The sequence below is a fragment of the Elaeis guineensis genome, chromosome 8 (genome assembly GCF_000442705.2).
Source record: "Elaeis guineensis isolate ETL-2024a chromosome 8, EG11, whole genome shotgun sequence".
Taxonomy (NCBI): domain Eukaryota; kingdom Viridiplantae; phylum Streptophyta; class Magnoliopsida; order Arecales; family Arecaceae; genus Elaeis; species Elaeis guineensis.
The window spans coordinates 128137802-128154742 of NC_026000.2; the positions used below are offsets into that span (position 1 = coordinate 128137802).

The 16941-nt window shown below is 45.3% G+C and overlaps 3 protein-coding genes across 5 annotated transcripts in view; 1 reads left to right on the forward strand and 2 right to left on the reverse strand.

Moving 5' to 3' along the window:
* LOC105049701 (uncharacterized) overlaps positions 1–8428 on the reverse strand; it is a 29560-nt gene extending 21132 nt beyond the window's left edge. Inside the window, exons 1-2 of the mRNA XM_073242793.1 lie at positions 8345–8428; positions 7781–8261 (exon numbers count right to left, since the gene is read on the reverse strand). Of these exons, the coding sequence (XP_073098894.1) occupies positions 7781–8261; positions 8345–8428 (565 nt within the window). The remainder of the gene's footprint in view (positions 1–7780; positions 8262–8344) is intronic.
* On the reverse strand, positions 3557–7718 carry LOC114913634 (uncharacterized). Its single transcript, XM_029262261.2, has 2 exons — positions 4643–7718; positions 3557–4560 (listed from the first exon to the last, which is right to left on the reverse strand). Exons 1-2 carry the CDS (start codon positions 4841–4843, stop codon positions 3781–3783), a joined length of 981 nt encoding a protein of 326 aa, XP_029118094.1. The 5' UTR covers positions 4844–7718; the 3' UTR covers positions 3557–3780.
* Positions 8429–10270: 1842 nt separating the features above from the next.
* Positions 10271–16941, forward strand: part of LOC105049651 (uncharacterized) — a 44880-nt gene continuing 38209 nt past the window's right edge. Inside the window, exons 1-2 of one of the 3 annotated variants that reach the window (XM_073261509.1) lie at positions 10271–10528; positions 10680–10816. The gene's annotated coding sequence lies outside the window, so the exon portion shown is untranslated. The remainder of the gene's footprint in view (positions 10529–10679; positions 10817–16941) is intronic. The other 2 variants (XM_019852286.3, XM_073261508.1) reach the window with 2 other exon arrangements.

Here is a 16941-nt window from a genome sequence, read left to right on the forward strand (position 1 = left end):
CAGAAGTTCATTGTCGGAGAAGTCCGGACGGTCGAGGGAGTTCGGAGGGACGCCACACACAAGGTCGAGAGCCGGAAGAGCCCGAGAAGGATCGGTCTTTTACAAACTTCGACCGGGGGTATTTTATACCCAACAGACGTCTTTGCCGGATACAATCAGATCCGGATGGTGCCCGAAGACGAGAAGCACACAGCTTTCGTGACCGCTAAGGGCCTTTACTGCTACAGGGTAATGCCCTTCGGACTGAAAAATACCGAGGCCACTTACCAGCAACTTGTCAATAAGGTCTTCAAAGATCAAATCGGACGCAACATGGAGGTGTACGTGGACGACATGCTGGTGAAGAGCGCACAGACTTCAGATCATGTCCAAGACCTCGAAGAAATTTTTCGCACTCTTCGACGACATCGGATGAGGTTGAATCCGACTAAGTGTACCTTCGGAGTGACTTTGGGAAAGTTTCTCGGATTTCTCGTTTCTCAGCGAGGAATTGAGGCTAACCCTGAGAAGATAAAGGCGATCATCGACATGCAGTATTCGGACACCAAAAAGGAGATACAGCAGCTCAACGGAAGAATCATCGCGCTCAGCCGATTCATCTCTCGGTCGACGGAGAGATGCCTCCCGTTCTTCAAGACCTTGAGACAGGCGAAGGACTTCTCTTGGCCGGACGAGTGCCGGCAGGCCTTCGAGGATCTGAAAAGATACTTGGCCTCCCCGCCGTTGCTTGTAAAGTCAGAAGTCAGAGAAACGCTGTACCTCTACTTGGCAACCTCCCCAGAGGCAGTTAGCTCGGTACTTGTCTAGGAGAACGAGAGCCGAATTCACCAACCCATATATTACACCAGCAAAGTACTCCACGAAGCTGAAGCTCGGTACTCAAAGACGGAGAAAATGATATTCGCCTTGATCGTGTCTGCACAACGACTCCGTCCGTATTTCCAAGCGCACGCTATCGTGGTCCTCACCGACCAGCCCCTGAGGGCGATCTTGCACTGCCCCGACACCTCAGGACGGCCGACGAAATGGGCAGAGAAGCTGAGTGAGTTCGACATTCAGTACCGACCACGACCAGCCTTGAAAGCCCAAGTCTTGGTCGATTTTATTGCAGAGTGCCCGACAACCGACCAAGGATCGGAAGGCGGAAGCTCCGGAGAATTTACAATCTTCGAATCTGACCCCGGGCCTACCTGGGTGTTGCACATCGACGGAGCTTCCAACGCTCGAGGGAACGGGGCCGGGTTCCTACTCACCAACTCAGAGGGAGTGGTTACCGAGTACGCCCTCCGGTTCGACTTCAAAACCTCCAATAATAAAGCCGAGTATGAAGCGCTCCTCGCTGGCTTGAGAGTAGTGAAGGAGCTCGGGATCGGCAGCCTCAGAGTCTTCTCCGACTCCCAGCTGATCGTGAGGCAAGTTAAAGGCGAATTTGAGGTGCGAGACCCGACCATGGCAAAATATCTCCAAAAGGTGAGAGATCTCGTGGCACACCTCAAGTATTTCGAGATCTCCCACATTCCCAGGTCGGAGAACGCTCGGGCCGATGCACTCTCCAGGCTTGCGACATCAGCCTACGACACCTTGGGTCGGATATTTGTGGAGAGTCTCGAGCAGCCGAGCATCGACAGGGCCGAGGAGGTGCTGCAACTGGCGATCGAACCAAGCTGGATGGATCCGATTGTTCGGTATCTGACCGACGGAACCTGCCCTAAAGACCCTACGAAAGCCAAACGACTCCGATGGGTGGCCTCCCAATACGTGATAATGGACGGCCGACTCTACAAAAGGTCGTTCTCCCTTCCCTTACTCAGGTGCTTGGGACCGACTGACGCGGACTACGCGCTCAGAAAGTACATGAAGGGATCTGCGGGAATCACTTGGGGGGCAAATCCTTGACCTACAAAGTCCTACGGCAGGGTTAATACTGGCCCACCATGAGAAAAGATGCGGCCGAGTTGGTTCGGAGGTGTGAACCATGTCAGAGGTATGCTAACATACAACATCGACCAGCCAACCAAATCACTCCTATTGTCGCCCCGTGGCCCTTCGTCCAGTGGGGGATCGACATACTCGGTCCTTTTCCTCCGGCATCTGGCCAAAGGAAGTTCATAGTCGTCGCGATCGACTACTTCACTAAGTGGGTAGAAGCTGAACCTCTGGCACAAATCACCGAGCGAAAGATGGAAGACTTCGTCGAGAAGTCCATCATCTTCAGGTTCGGACTACCGCACACTATTATCACCGACAATGGACGACAATTCGACAACCGAGACTTCCGAAAGTTTTGTGCGAGATTTCATATCACGCACAGGCTGACCTCGGTCGGCACCCGCAGTCCAACGGCGAAGTCGAGGTGACCAACCGGACTATTCTGTATGGACTAAAGACCCGACTGAATGAAGCCAAAGGCCTCTGGATCGAAGAATTGAACTCCGTCCTATGGGCGTACCGAACGACACCCCGTGTCTCGACCAGAGAATCTCCTTTCAGCTTGGCCTATAGGACGGAGGCGATGATCCCGCTCGAGATCGGACTACCATTGACTAGAGTCGAGCAGTACCGAGAGCCGGGCAACTCCGGATGCCGAAGAGCCGACTTGGACCTCCTACCCGAGCTCCGATACGAGGCTCAACTCCGCATGGCTTTCTACCGACAGAGAGTGGCCCGATATTACAATGCTAACGTTAAGCTGAAGCTTTTCAGGCCTGGGGACCTGGTCTTAAGAAAGGCAGAAGTTTCGAAGCCTGTAGACCAAGAAAAGTTGGCTCTGAACTGGGAAGGACCCTACAAGATAGCAGACACCTACGGGCCGGGAGCTTACCGACTGGAGACTCTAGAAGGAAGCGCCATTCCCCGAACTTGGAATGCCGACAATTTGAGATTGTACAACCAGTAAACTTTGTGTGCCCTTGTTCGGAATACAAACTCAGCTTCAAAACTTCGGAGTCTAGAATCTCAGCTCTCCAACGGTGCGTCGGCGCTCGCTAGTAGTACAAACCCCGACGCCACGACTTGGGCTCAGCATTCCATTGGAAATCTGCGGCCCAATCGCCGACGGTGCGTCGGACTCTTACGACGACCGACATATCTACGTTGGTGGAAGGCCGGCGATGGTGATGGAACCCCCTAAGTTTAAGCCGCTCCCCTTCCACAGCTAGCACCCGAGCAAGGCGACTGGCTAACTTGCCGACTTGGTTCCGGCCAAGAAAGGCAAAAGGCCAACGCGACCAATGTCGCGTTCGCGACACACCGACCAGATCACGACAGGTCGAAGGGTATTCGGCTTACCACCGTTTATCGCACGACGCGACACTTACGCCCGACAAAGAATCGGGCAATGGATGACCGACTTGTCATCAACTAAATGCGTCGGACACTGTTCAACTATCGGACTCTACAAAATGATCGGGTCAAAGAGCTACGCCCGAAAAATGGACGACGCCCGACTCGACTTAAGCTCTCGACTGTCGGATCATACGACAGTCGGGAGGCCGATCTAAAATCGGAGCTCGCTCTGCCTTTACCATGGCGCGCGCTACCGACTATCCCGGCTAGCTACCTGGGATCTTACCGAACATCCTAGCTAGTACGTCGGGCCTATGACTTATACGTTCGAAAGCATTTCGGCGAAACATGATTCCAAGATACATTTCAGATACATAAAGAAAAAAAAGAGTTGAAAAGATTTCAATTTCATTCAAACTTGAACTGAGTTTACAAAATTGGGCCGAAGCCCGATTACAAGTACACTAAACAAAAATAAAAATAAAGGTGCTCCGACTACTCGCCGGAGTCGGCTTCCTCTATCGGGAGAAGTCCGGGGGCGGTCGGCGTATCCACTCGAGCCGAGGTAGCGTCGGGGGTCGGAGCCGCCTCGCCTTCGGCAGCCTGGTCTGCGTCGGCCTCCTCCACGGCAGTGCGATCTCCCGACGACGGGTCGGCCACCTCTCCCGCGGCTTGGCCCTCCGACTCTGGAGGGACGACGCTGCTGAGATCGAGCTCCGGATACAGGCTCTGGACCGCTTCCCGGGCGTCCTCGTAGCCTACTCGGTACGAGAGGAAACCACTCTCCAAGAGTTCCTCCCGATATTCGTCGGAGCAGCGGAAGTCCTCCACGGCCCGACCTATGGCCTCTTTCGCCGACTCTGCCTCCGCCCTCGCTATGTTTGCGTCGGCTTGAGCGGAGGACAAATTTTCTTCGACCTTGGCGAGATTGCCCAAACTTATTCGGAGTTGCTCGCGTTCGGCTTTGAGTTCGCCGACGTAGTCATCCCGCTCGCGGCGCAGCCGTCGAACAGTGCGGGACTTCCGCTTGGCTTCCTCGCAGGCCGACTGCAGTTCGGACCCCGAGGCGGTCAGGGCACTGGTAAGGCGGGAGACCTCCTCGGTAAGGCGGGAGATCTCCTCTTCAAGCCGGGCCTCACGGTCGACCGACTGCTTCAGCTGGTCGACCATTACCACCTTCTCGACCTCGGCGGCCATGGCCTTATCTTTCCAGGCTGCCCGGAGATCACCGAACCTCCGATATCCGACCTCCAGCTCGGATATGTTGTAAATCAGCTGCAGACAACAGACCGACCGTCAGAAGACTGAACTGATAGAAAGCGACGATGAAAATGAAAGGTGAAGGGGAGAGACTTACCCGGATCATGGTCGGGTAGAAGAAGGAAAGCATGTCGGATACTCGCTGATTCTTCATGACCTCATGATCGGCCGGAAGGATAACTGCCTGACATAATCTCCTGGCCAAGTCGTGGTTGGCCAGGGCCGACGCTCCTTCGGGAAGCGGGGCGTCGGACGACGCACCGCGGCCGGCCGACCTCCTGTCGTCGCCTGGCACCATCTGGGCCTTCCCTCGTTCAGACACCCAGGCCCTGACATCAGAAAGAGAAGGGAGGCTCGAGTCCGATTAGGTCCCTCCCGAGGCCGCAGCGGCCGCCGACGCAGGTTGTTCGGGCTCGCATGTCTCTGCCCGAACCTCGCCAGCCGGCTGCGCGGCCGGCGCATCTTCGACCGCTTCCTCGGCCGCTCGTCCCTCGGATGGGGCTGCTCCCTCGGCCGATCGTTCCTTGGACGGGGCTTCAGAGGGCACCGTCGGCACCGACAACGCGATAATCGGCTCTCGGTCCGATGCCCGTTCGGAGCCGGGCTGCGCTCCCGTCGCTGCCGGCTCGCTCGGCAGTGCCACTTGAGGCCTCTTAGGAGGCCGCGATGGTTCGGCTCCGTGCGCCGGTCTCTTCCGTGCCGCATGTTGCCGAACGTCGGCTTCCGTCAACCTCACCCTCGGCGGCATGCCTGCAGATTTCAACAGAGGATCAGCACCAGCTCAAAAAAAAAAAAGAAGAAAATAAAAGAAAAACAGACCTAGGCGAGGAACCGAGCTCAGACCGGCGTTATATAGGGCTTGCTCGGTGACGAGCTCCCTCTGCTTCGGCATCGAGATGTCCTTCAAACAGTGAAAGTCCTCTCGATCCCCGTCCTCCACCCGACTGTTCTCATTTGATTGAGTCCGGGGGTCCCCCCAGCGGGAAGGGAATCCCAAGGAATCGGAGAAGAGGCAAAGAAGAACTGGTTCTTCCATCCATGGATTGACGATGGAAGATCAGTGATGAAGGAAAGACCCTTCTGAGGGTTGAAAAACCACCACCCTCGGGCTTTAGGGTGGGGTCGGAGAACAAAGAAAGCTCGGAAGAGGGAAATACGAGGATTGGTCGGCAAAAGCCGACACAGCAAGGCAAAGCTGACTACCAGTCGGACCGAGTTCGACGCCAGCTGCGCCGGACAAAGTCTGTAGTAGTCCAGCACGTTCCGGACAAACTCCGAAATTGGAAAGCGAAAACCGGCCCGGAGGTCCTCGACGTAGAAGCCATCTGGCCCGGGGGCGGGTTGTTAACCCGACCGTCGGCTCCAGGGGCGAACAGCCGAAACTGCTCCGGGATGCAGTACTGCTCCCGGAGCCGATCGACGTTCGGCCCCAAAAGTGAAGAAACCTCCACCTCCGGGGTCGACCGAGAATCGTCGGTCGGGTTCCCCGGCCGACTTCCTCGTGGGGAGGTTCTAGCCATGACGCTAGAACCAAGGTCGAAGAACGAAGAATGAAGAAGAATGAGAAAGAAAATTCCAAGGAAGCAAAGAGGAAACGGGAAAACAAAGGCGGAGGCTCCTGGAAAACTTTCTAAGGAAGGAGGCGGGACAACTACCTGAGACAAGGGACCGCTCGGCCAGGGTCTCGGCAACAGGTTTGAAAAGTAGAGTTTTGGATGCAGGTGACCCTGTATAAATAGTGCCCCTCGATGGCCGAGATGAGAGCACGCCCAACGAGGGTCTCCCAGATCGTGACACGTGGCAGCATCTGGGCCTTTCCTCGGTCCGACGATGCGACGCACCTGTCCCAGATCAGGCCACGTCGCCTCCATCCGCCTGAACGGATTCGGCCTAATGGCCCCCTGCCATGTGGCGGAAAAACCGTGGTGGTTTGCGTTCCCGAAGAGACGGCGGAAACGGCAATTCTTGTTCCCAATGGGGCGTCTGACACCGATAGGACGTCTGACGCCGATGCGACATTTGACACTGGACCATTCATTAGTACGGTCGCCAGAGTCGAAGCGTGATGCGATGGGTATCCACTCCTTTCGCCCGAAGCCGTCGCCCACATGAAGACGCTGGCCAGCGCGACATCCGATTCAGGAGTGGGGGGGCAACTGTTGGGATATACCGACCGACCCCTTTCACGCCGACTCACCCTCGGGCCTGCCCGATCGGAGTCCGACTCTACCGACCGCACCGACCGACGACTGTCGACACTGTCCGACCGAAGGTATGTCGGCGGAGCCCGACTCTTCCGACTCACTGTCAGGCGGGAGTGGTGGCCGATGTCCGATTTCCGCAATGCACCAGACCAGCCGACGGTGTCCCTGGGTCCTCACCCGATGTCCCGCATCCCAATGCCGACGTATGGTCGGTCGGCTTCCCCAAACGTCGTACGGCTGCTGTGGGCCGTCGTCCTGACAAGAACGTGCGGCATAGCCGCCCTGAGGCATTGTCCTGCCAAGGACATAGATTATCCCAGCGATTTGACAGCTCACGACGACTCGACAGTCCACGGCGACTCTGACAGCCTCCGGCAATTTGACAACTCCCCCAGTTGTCTGCACCATTAATGGCGGCACCACGCCGCGCTCTACTATAAAATGGGGAAGGCAACAGTGCTGCGGGAGGTTTCTTTCAAAATCCCTGGACTCTCTCACTCTCTCTCTCGCTGAGTCTCCCTGATTCTTTTCTACTGTTGCCTAGTCTCCTCCTTGACTTGACCGTCGGAGGTCCCCGCCGGAGGCATTTCCGATCAGTGTGGACTTCCCTTGCAGGTGCTCGTTCCCGCGACCAGGCGACGAGGGGATTGGCCGCAACAGCAGTCTAATAAGCCCCCTTTACAACACTTCTAGATTCCACTTGATCCACATAATAATAATTCATGAATATTATTTTCATCGTTAGAGATCATATCTCAAACAACTAAGACAAAATAAAACCTTAAAGCAGAATCTTGGCCCATTAGAAGACCAGGTTTAACGATCAATTATACAAATCCCACTGCTATTAATGATTCTTAATGACTATTACTTCACACCGATTGCAATCTTATGACTCTATCATGCATTAACAATTCCCTGGCTACCACCTTGCAACAAATCCTTGGCTCTCGCTAACAGAAAGCAATTAAAACAATGAATCAAAATTATTTAGAAAAAAACTAGGCTCTGCAACAGGGGAAAAAACCGACCTCGGGTGGCAGCAGGCTTCCCTTGGACGACAACGGCGTCGCCATCGGAGCTGCCGGAGGGGAACCCGCGAGAAGCGAAGAAGGAGAGTAGGGATCCCCAGGTGACGGAGGAGACGAGGTCGGGGCTGCGGCTGAGGAAGTGGCCGTTAAGCCTAACCGTCGATGGGTCCAGCCCCAGGGCCCGCCCAACGGCCCCAGGTCCACTCCTCGGTCGCCGGCGATGAGAAGCGTCGCTAGCTTCCCAACGCCGCCGCCGCCGTCGGGGGAGAAGAGGAAGAGCATAGCGGGTCTCTCTCCAGCGCTCCCGCTCCCAAGCGGCATCGTGGCAGACGTAGAGCTTTCCAGAGACGGAGAACGTCGTGGCCGGGTCTTTTGCCTCCGTTCTCCTTTTAACACTCGAAGTGTTCTGGAAGTGTCGGGAGTCATACTGTCTGTCTTCGTTTAAACGAGGGTCATCCACAGTCCCGTTCGTTCGTGGGACCTACTCTTTACGGAATCCACGTGGACGGTCTGGGTACAAATTGATGGATTTGATAAATTTATTTAAATTAAGATTAATTTGACATTAAAATACCAAAGCAACTTAAAAAGCTCTCTGGCGCGATGCATTCTCAGTAGCGTCTCCTCCTTCGGGATGGGGGCAACCATCACGGTAATCCTGAGCCAACCTTCTAATCAATATGGGTACAAGGAAAAATTCCAACCCATTGATATGAAAGTTTGGGGTTCACAAACCTTGGTTCTCCATGCATGCCAAGAAACTCCTGTAAGAGAATTAACTTATGCCATCTTTCTTATCTTTATAAGACCACCGCACACTCTTTTTAATTTTATCTCGTTGGAACTAGTAACACTTGGACATAATAATACTAATAATGTATAGGGGTCGAAATCATCCAAACATGGGCTGAGTTTTAGGCTTACATCTAGCTTGTTTCATTTTATAATTGAGTGAGCTTAATCGGATTGAGGAGAAAACAAAAAAATTTTCTTCGATCCATTCAACTTATATCTCTTAAAATAGAATAATTTGAATATAATAAATTTTAAAATATTTTTGATTTTGTATTTTTATTCAAGATGAACAAAAAGTGTTACACAAATCCTTATGTCTACTAGGAAGCTCATTAGCACAGAATTTGGATTTGAATCCTCTTCTAGTTGGTAGATATCACAATTTTTTCCTAACTAACTATCACTATTGAAAATAAATAGAGAAAACATAACATCATCCTGGAGCTAGATGTCCACTTCTATATTAATTTTGCTTTCAATTGAGTCACCTAATTTTTTCTTAATTAGAAAAACCATCTGGTTAAAATCTTATATAAAAAAGAAAATTTTCACTCTGACCAGACCATTTCAAGGTCAAAAAGTTATCATAAGTCCACGTCCGCTGCATAGAGGAATCATGGGAGTCATCACACCTTTGTGGTACTCGTCAAAAGCTTCATTTTATCATCTAGCATGCTGGACTAGTTATTCAATGAGAAAGTTGTAGCCTTCCAAAGTTATGATTTATGATTGAGTGTCAAACATGATGGATCTTGCTCCAAATCATGTTCAAAACCTTTCAAAATAGTTGAAGCGGCCAGTGTGGTTTATATATAATGAGTAAATATGGTAATTATAATCGACCCATCACATATATGATCTGATATGATACAATTAAAGCTCGGGATGAAAATAATTCTAAATAAAATATTCAGAACGGATTTGGATTAGATATGGATAATGACATGCTTTGCTCTAAATCGATCCCATATAACCATAATCGTAATTATATTTTTTAAAATTATAATTATTTTATCATATTTATAAAATGTCCTATTTAATTCGATCTGGTTTGATCTAATTTTTTTTATCCATCCGATCCGATCCACACCACCACTCGACCCGACTTAAGGTGGGTATGGGACAAATTTGGATATAAAATTTTTAATTATGAAATAAATATGAATATTGATTGATCCAACTTATTTTCATCCCGAATAATGAGTACAATGATCCTTGCAAATGAGAGCTCAATTTAGCCCATTTAATTTTGCGCACTCGGGCTACGATCAACTTAGTCAAGAGATTTATTAATCTTATGTATTTTTTAATGTCACAATTGAAATATATTCTTTTCTATTCTACAAAATTTATATTCATTTATAATAAATAATTTATTTATTAATATTTTGAGCTATTTTAACTTATATATATATATATATATATATATATATATATATATATATATTTTAATCATGCAGGCGGTACTTGAGCCAAATTCTTGAGCAGAATACTGGATGGTGCGCCGTCCTAACGTCTGCCAGCTCCATTACGGATGCGTCGCATAGATGGTCACATACGTGCTTGTCTAAAAGGCGGGACGTATTATTTTGCCCCGCCAAGAATCTCCCAGAATTCTGTTTAAGCTGTCACCGACTCCATCCGAGAAACCCAACGCAAACGGAAGGCATAAGTACTCTCCCTCCTTCCAAAAGAGCTGGGAAGGGTGAGGTAAAGAGAAGAGAAGATTATATCCCTTTCCCTCCTTCCCTCCCCTCTCTCTCTCTCTCTCTCGATCCCCTCTTTTCTTCAATGACGGGGCTCTTGCCGAAGTTTGAGAACTTTGGAGTCCTTTTAAAGAGCGTGGTTGAGGCCTGGGAGAGGGCAGACCTCACCACCCACGCCAGTTTCTCGACTCCAACGCTGTCCTCAGCATCATCTGCATCACCTGCAGTAAGCACGGTTGATCAAAGCGTATGCAAATCGAGCCAAAACCCATTCTTTTATCCCCTTTCTTCTCTGTTTTATGTTTTGATGTCATTATGGATGTTTTGTAAAGTTTGGGCTGTTTCCTTTTTTCTTTTTTTTTGATAAGTAAATTTGGGCTGTTTCTTGTGTTTCAAAGGAGACAGGTTTTGCGGAATTCGAATTTTGTCCGTCAGACTTTGGAGGCCGTGAAGCTCATTTAGTTAGATGGCCTAAAGGCCGCGATTTGGTCATCGAGCATTTCTGACATCCCCAAGATTAGTAGCCAGTTTGAAGGTGATCGATTCTATGTTTCTTTCGTGTCTCCGAACCAGTTGGTTGGTTCTAAATGGCGGGTTTTGATGTCAGCTGTGTTGGGCTTAGTTGTGTTATGTCTGCAGTTGGCTTCACTCTGATATATTTATTTTTATTTTATTTGATGATTTGAGGGTTTAGATTTTTGTTCGTAACTTTGGCATGAATTCTTGATGGTCATCATTATTATTAGAAATGCTTCCTCACGGTCTTTTTATCCCTTCTTCTGTTGATATTTTTATGGGTATGATAAGCTATATGGCGGTTAGCAATATCTAGGGAGAAAGTACGAATGACAACCATAATGAATAGGAATGATCAGAAAACACTGTCAGTCTCTATGTGTTTGATTAACAACATTATATAACCAGAAAGCACTTGACATGTAAATTGCCTTCAAATACATGAAACAAGCAGCTCTATAAGACTATAACTAAGAAGGCAGATCATAAAGTACAAGTATATTGTTGCAAAGCTCATTCATTAGCATTAATTATGGCTCCATCTTGTGCCCCATCATGGAGGAAGCAAAGAAGATTAAAATTTGCAAGCTTCAATTATTCATTTGGCTACAGTTTTTTCAACTTTGTATGACCAGTTATCTGACACCATAAAACCCTTAATATCTTATATGCCTAAAGATTGAATTTAATAAATTTCTTATGATTTTGGATTTAGAATGCACTAAAGTGACCAATAGTAGTCAACAAGTCTTGTTAGTAACTTGTGTAATTTTCAAATTTATTTCAAAATGTATATTTTGTTGAAAATTGATATGTTCTGGAATATATTAGGAAAGTTTTGAGTCATAAGATCTAGGTTAGATAGGTTACATTTCATAAATTCTAATAGTTTTCTTTATAGATATGGTTGCTAAATATCAGCAACAATTGCTAACCAGCCTTAGCTCAACTAGTGGCATCTCTCTCTCTCTCTCTCTCTACATGGAGATGCTTAGGATTTGAACCCTGATGCTGGAACTTCTACTTTATTTCTCATAAGAGAAAATCAGCAATCATTTCCATCTAATGTATTTTTGAGGTTTTGTGCATATTGGATGATCATATTTTACTTCGCTTTGTATAATATCTGATGTAGTTTATCATATAATTTGTTAGGCTGAACCTAAAGTATATTGGATACAAGAACAACTCATGAAAATTTTTGACTAAAGAAAATAAGAATCTATCATCCTAAAATCGATTGATAGAGAACTTGTTAGATTTACTTACATATGTAACATAGTTATACACTTCATAAGAGAGCCATAGCCTCTTGTACACCAAGGACTATTGTCCTTTTCAGACAAGGCTACTACATATTTTTAACTATGTAAGCTTTCTTGTCAAGTTTATCATTAGCCTACATTTTTTTTCTTATGCCTTTTCATAGAGATTCAAAGCTTTATTCTTGTTGATTAGAAGGCAGTCATATCAAATGGTGCTCTACTATATGTTATGCCCCAGTTTTGAGGCTTTGATCAACCTTAGAAGGGTTAGAAGCTGGATGTCATTACCTACTCCAATGTTGTGGTTGAAGTCGTGCTACTGCTCATAATGCCATAAAGATAAAAATTTAGCTTCTGTTCTTACCATCATAGGTGGCATATAGGGTGCAGCTTCGGTAGGTTGGGTTGAATACTTGAATTAGAGGTCAATTTAGGCCTGACTCAAGGAATTGCTCCCATGGCCTGAAACTTGACCCGATCTAACTTCCAACCCGGTACCGTTAACTTTAGCATACTTGAAAGATAAAGCCAGACTGTTTGGACCTAATTTTGTGCTGGTTTTGGCAAGGGATTCTGGCTAGTTGGGTTTAACTGAAGACAAGCTTTCTTCTCCTCCTCCCCCTGCTCTGCACTACCTTCTTCCCTCGCTCAAGAACAATGAGCGTGGATGGAGACCAACCCATGTCTTAATTCAACAGTTTTAGGCTAGATTAGTTGCAGGCATGAATCTTAAGACTCAGCCAAGCTTGGATGGAGCATATTAGGCTTGAGACTAGTGGGGTTTGGCCTAGGGTTTAGATACTGATTCTAATCTTAGGCTGGGCCTGAACCTAACCAAGCCCCAATCAATGCCTAGATCTAAACTAGAGCCCTATTTTTAGAAGTTGAGTCCAGATGTAGGTCATGTCCGGTTGAATCGAGTTGGGTTAGGTGAGGTCAAGTTGGTCTTTTTAATAAGCAGCAATGGGAGATGATCTGGAGAGGATGGAAAGTTGTGTGGAATCTAGCAATGGAGGGGAAATCTAGTGGGACTTATGATAACCCCATCAATAAGAAAACAACCGAAAGAAAACAAAAAAAGGATTTAGCATGATTTTTAAAGCATCGATAAAAAAAGAGAGATTATGATGAGGAAGATTCCTATTGGGAGTTTTCTTTTTCTCAAACTCGTTGGAGACAAGATTGACACCGAGAAGGATTAGAAGAGTTGGAATTTTGGCTCTATTTAAGATCCCTTCCACCCTCCCTTGGACAGAAATTTCATCGAAAAAGCTCTTTTTTTTCTTCTTCTTCTAGAGGTTGTCACCAAGTTCGCCGGGTTTTAGCCCAACAGTCACTGGAAAAACCATATAGGTGCTTGAGATCTTTTAGCAGGTCTTTTCTCCATCTTCCTCAGCCCTTGGTAGCCTCAATTCCCTTGGACGATCACCAGATTTTTCTTAGAATACCAAATCCCTGTTTCCCCCCTATTTTTCCATTGTTTTCCTTGATTTTCCAACATCATTCGCCACTGCCGGTCATCGGGATGGATAACGGTCAGTTGCACCGCTGTGACCCTAGCCACCGCCAGCCAAAGATCCCACTGGCCACCGGTCGTGAGCCCCCTATTTTGGGCAAAAAGGGGAAAAGGGAGGTCCCTTATTTTGCCAAGAGGGAAAGAGAAGACAAGAAGGAAAAAAAGAAGGAAAAGGAAAAAAAAAAGAAAAAAAGAAAAAAGAGAAGAGAATTTCTTTCTTTCTCTCATCTTCCTCTCTCTTCCCACTCTCTCTCCACTTTTTCTCTAGTTTCTCTTTTTATAATTTTCTCTCAATAGAATTATCTCTCTAAGATTGATTAGTAAAAGGCTTTCTTTCGATGATTTTGATCGAGCTTAGTGAAGGATCCTGACCCATGGTCATGGGTAACATGTCGGTATCCACTCTGACCAGATCAGGTACTACTAGAGTTGATCATTCATGATTTTTATTGAATCATGTATATATTAGTTTAATCATGACTTGATTAAGTCATCTTGGTCAGATTGTTCAGGATGCTGGACAATGTCGTCTGATCAGTCCTATTTTATCTTGTTAATTTTTCTCTCATGCGTCATTCTTTCTCTACTTGATGGATCAACCCAGTGAAGGGTCTCCAGCCCTGTCCTATTGAATCTATGTTGACCTAATTCACAGACTTCGGATCATCCTAATTGTTGGAAAATACGTACGCACCACTTGAGTCTTTGTCAAGCATCATAGGATTTAGTTTTTATCGGTCTCTATTGAATCCTTATATCTTAAGTGATCTTGATTAGATGAAGTTATTTGATCGAATTGATCTCTGATTGTTTGGTGACGTAGTAGTCTCCATTTTGACTCTTATCGAATACTATTGATTTGATCACTCTCAATCTTTGTTGAACTACCTATATTGTAGTTTGATCTTGACTGAATGAAATTGGATGACTGAACCAACTTAGACCATTGAATATGACTATTCGTCAATATCTTTTTTCTTAAGTATCCATATCCTTTCTAATTATTGGACTCGATTATATATAGGATTGTAGTTGTCTCGATAAGAAGATGTCTAGTGGGATATTGCGATATGATCTATGAATTGAAGATTTTGAAAAAAATTATGAAATTATATGGATTTATTGAAGCATGTGTGAGGTAAATAATGATTCATTTTCTCTAGATTTTTTTAATATAATATTATTTTGAATATCGAATAAATTGTTAATGGATTTATATGTGATTTATGAATCTTAAGAAAATATGTTTTGAATAGAAATTGATATGGAATTTCGAAGTAATATTTTTTGGACTATCACTAAAATTGTTTAATGTTTTGAAATCATATATGCATATTTCGATTTGATTATGAAATACATATATGCATATTTCTATTTGATTATGAAATATGCATTATTCTGTAAAAAGAATTTTGATACAAATCAGATTTGGACTCTCAGCTTGATTATATTCTAAATCCTGCCAATTGGGGGTTATGCATTGGCACTCTGACTATTACTGAGCTCATGATTCTATTTCTAGTCCGGTCATGGGTTATAAGTGTGGTATTCTGGCCCTACCACAATTTATAAGTGTGGCATTTTGGTTCGGCTATAGGGTATAAGTGTGGTACTCCAGCTCTACCATAGGATATAAGTATGGTCATAGTTAAAGGTTGATGAGTGGAATGAAATTTGTTTTGAATCGGAATATTGAATATAATTGGTTTCAAGTCAAATATATGATTATTTGAAAGATACTAACATTACTGAATTCGTATTTTGAAAATGAATTTGATTATATTTGTGCACTGATTAATGATAAATTATATTTTGACTATCACATCCTATATTATCATATGAATTATCTAGTCAAGATATTTATTATTTATTGCATTGTCAAGCTCGTTATTCTCTCTTTCTTTTTCAAATTTAGTTGCTTAATTACAGATGTGGGTACTGCTTTGTAAGTAAGATTAGAAATGAGATTTGGCAATATCAACATAATTTAAATTTGGATTTATTACTATGTTTTATAGGACAATTATTTGAAGTTCAATGGATGTAGGACTTTTGAATTCTATTTATCAGTTGGATTTGTTAGTTAATTGATATTTGACTTTTAGTTATTTAAATTATCTCCATTGTGATGCTTATGATATCATGATGAGATGCCTTATATACTTGTGGAGAGTGTGCTATACGAGTTTGCGGCAGTTGCCGTGATCCCTGGCTTATGATCTCGAGTCATGGGCGTAACAAGACTCCAAGGAAATTCAATGGGCAGTGGGAAGAAAATTTGATGATATTTGGTATAGTTGATATAATCAAGAAGAGATCCTAAAAGTTTTGGATGAATGAGGAGGTGATTTACTGAGATGTAGGGTGGAGATTTAATGACATCCAAGGATAACTTAAAGTTATTTGACAAGATGTGGGGCAATAAAGGGAAGATTTAGCAAGATCCAGGGAAGAAGAGCATGGAATCAACAAGGAGTGGCATCATTAGAGAAAAAAGGGAAGAATGAGATAATAGGGTTTTGACTTTTTGATAATTTCTTATGTTTCCTTTCTTACCATTTTGTATTCTTTGACTTTTTGAATCTCGGCATGATGATTTAATAACTTTATATGTATTACTTAGATCAAGTCAAGTTGGTTTGGGTTGTCCAACACCTTAGAATGAGTCTCATGCAAATTCAAGTTGAGCTGGCTGGTCCAACCCAAGCCTAACCTAGTCTGCCACGAAATTCACCCAAGCCTACATGAAATGCATGTCAGGCTGAGGCTAGCATTTCGAGTTTGCACTCCTAGTGTCATAGGCATGTCGTTACCCCAATACATTGACAACCAGGATGCTATTTGTTCTCTTGGTAATCTAGTATCTTATACGCCATTTTCATTAAAACTCTTTTCATGAAAACCCTTTCATCTAGTTGCTTCGATTATATCCTTGTAAGCTCTCACTGATTGATATGTAGCATGTTTTAAAGGGGTCACTGGAGATATTCTACCATTTTTTATGTGGGTCATGCATGCATGTATTCATATGCTATATAAGAGTGTCATAACCTTTTTCAGTAGTATGATTATTGCTCATATTTAGAGTTTATTCTATAACTGCAACTATCTGCTATTCCTTTTCAGCTATTCATTAGCTGGAATGACTTTAATTACAACCACAACAACTTCATTTTTTTCAAACAAACTCATAAATGGGCATATACAATGCACACAAGAGAGGGAAATTAGTTTACATATTTACACTCCCTTCTTTAGATGAATTTGATTAACAGAATAGTTAATCAAATCAATTAATCAATATCATGGTTTTTCAATATTGGGCCATACCAGTCCATACTGGGCACATTAACTTGTATTGGT

Bases quoted from the DNA above. Each gene is read 5' to 3' on its own strand.
- LOC114913634 (XM_029262261.2), bottom strand. From the start codon at position 4,843: ATGGTGCCAGGCGACGACAGGAGGTCGGCCGGCCGCGGTGCGTCGTCC. The intron at 4,561-4,642 runs GTAAGTCTCTCC...TGTTGTCTGCAG, and splicing joins TCTACCCGACCATGATCCGG to CTGATTTACAACATATCCGA.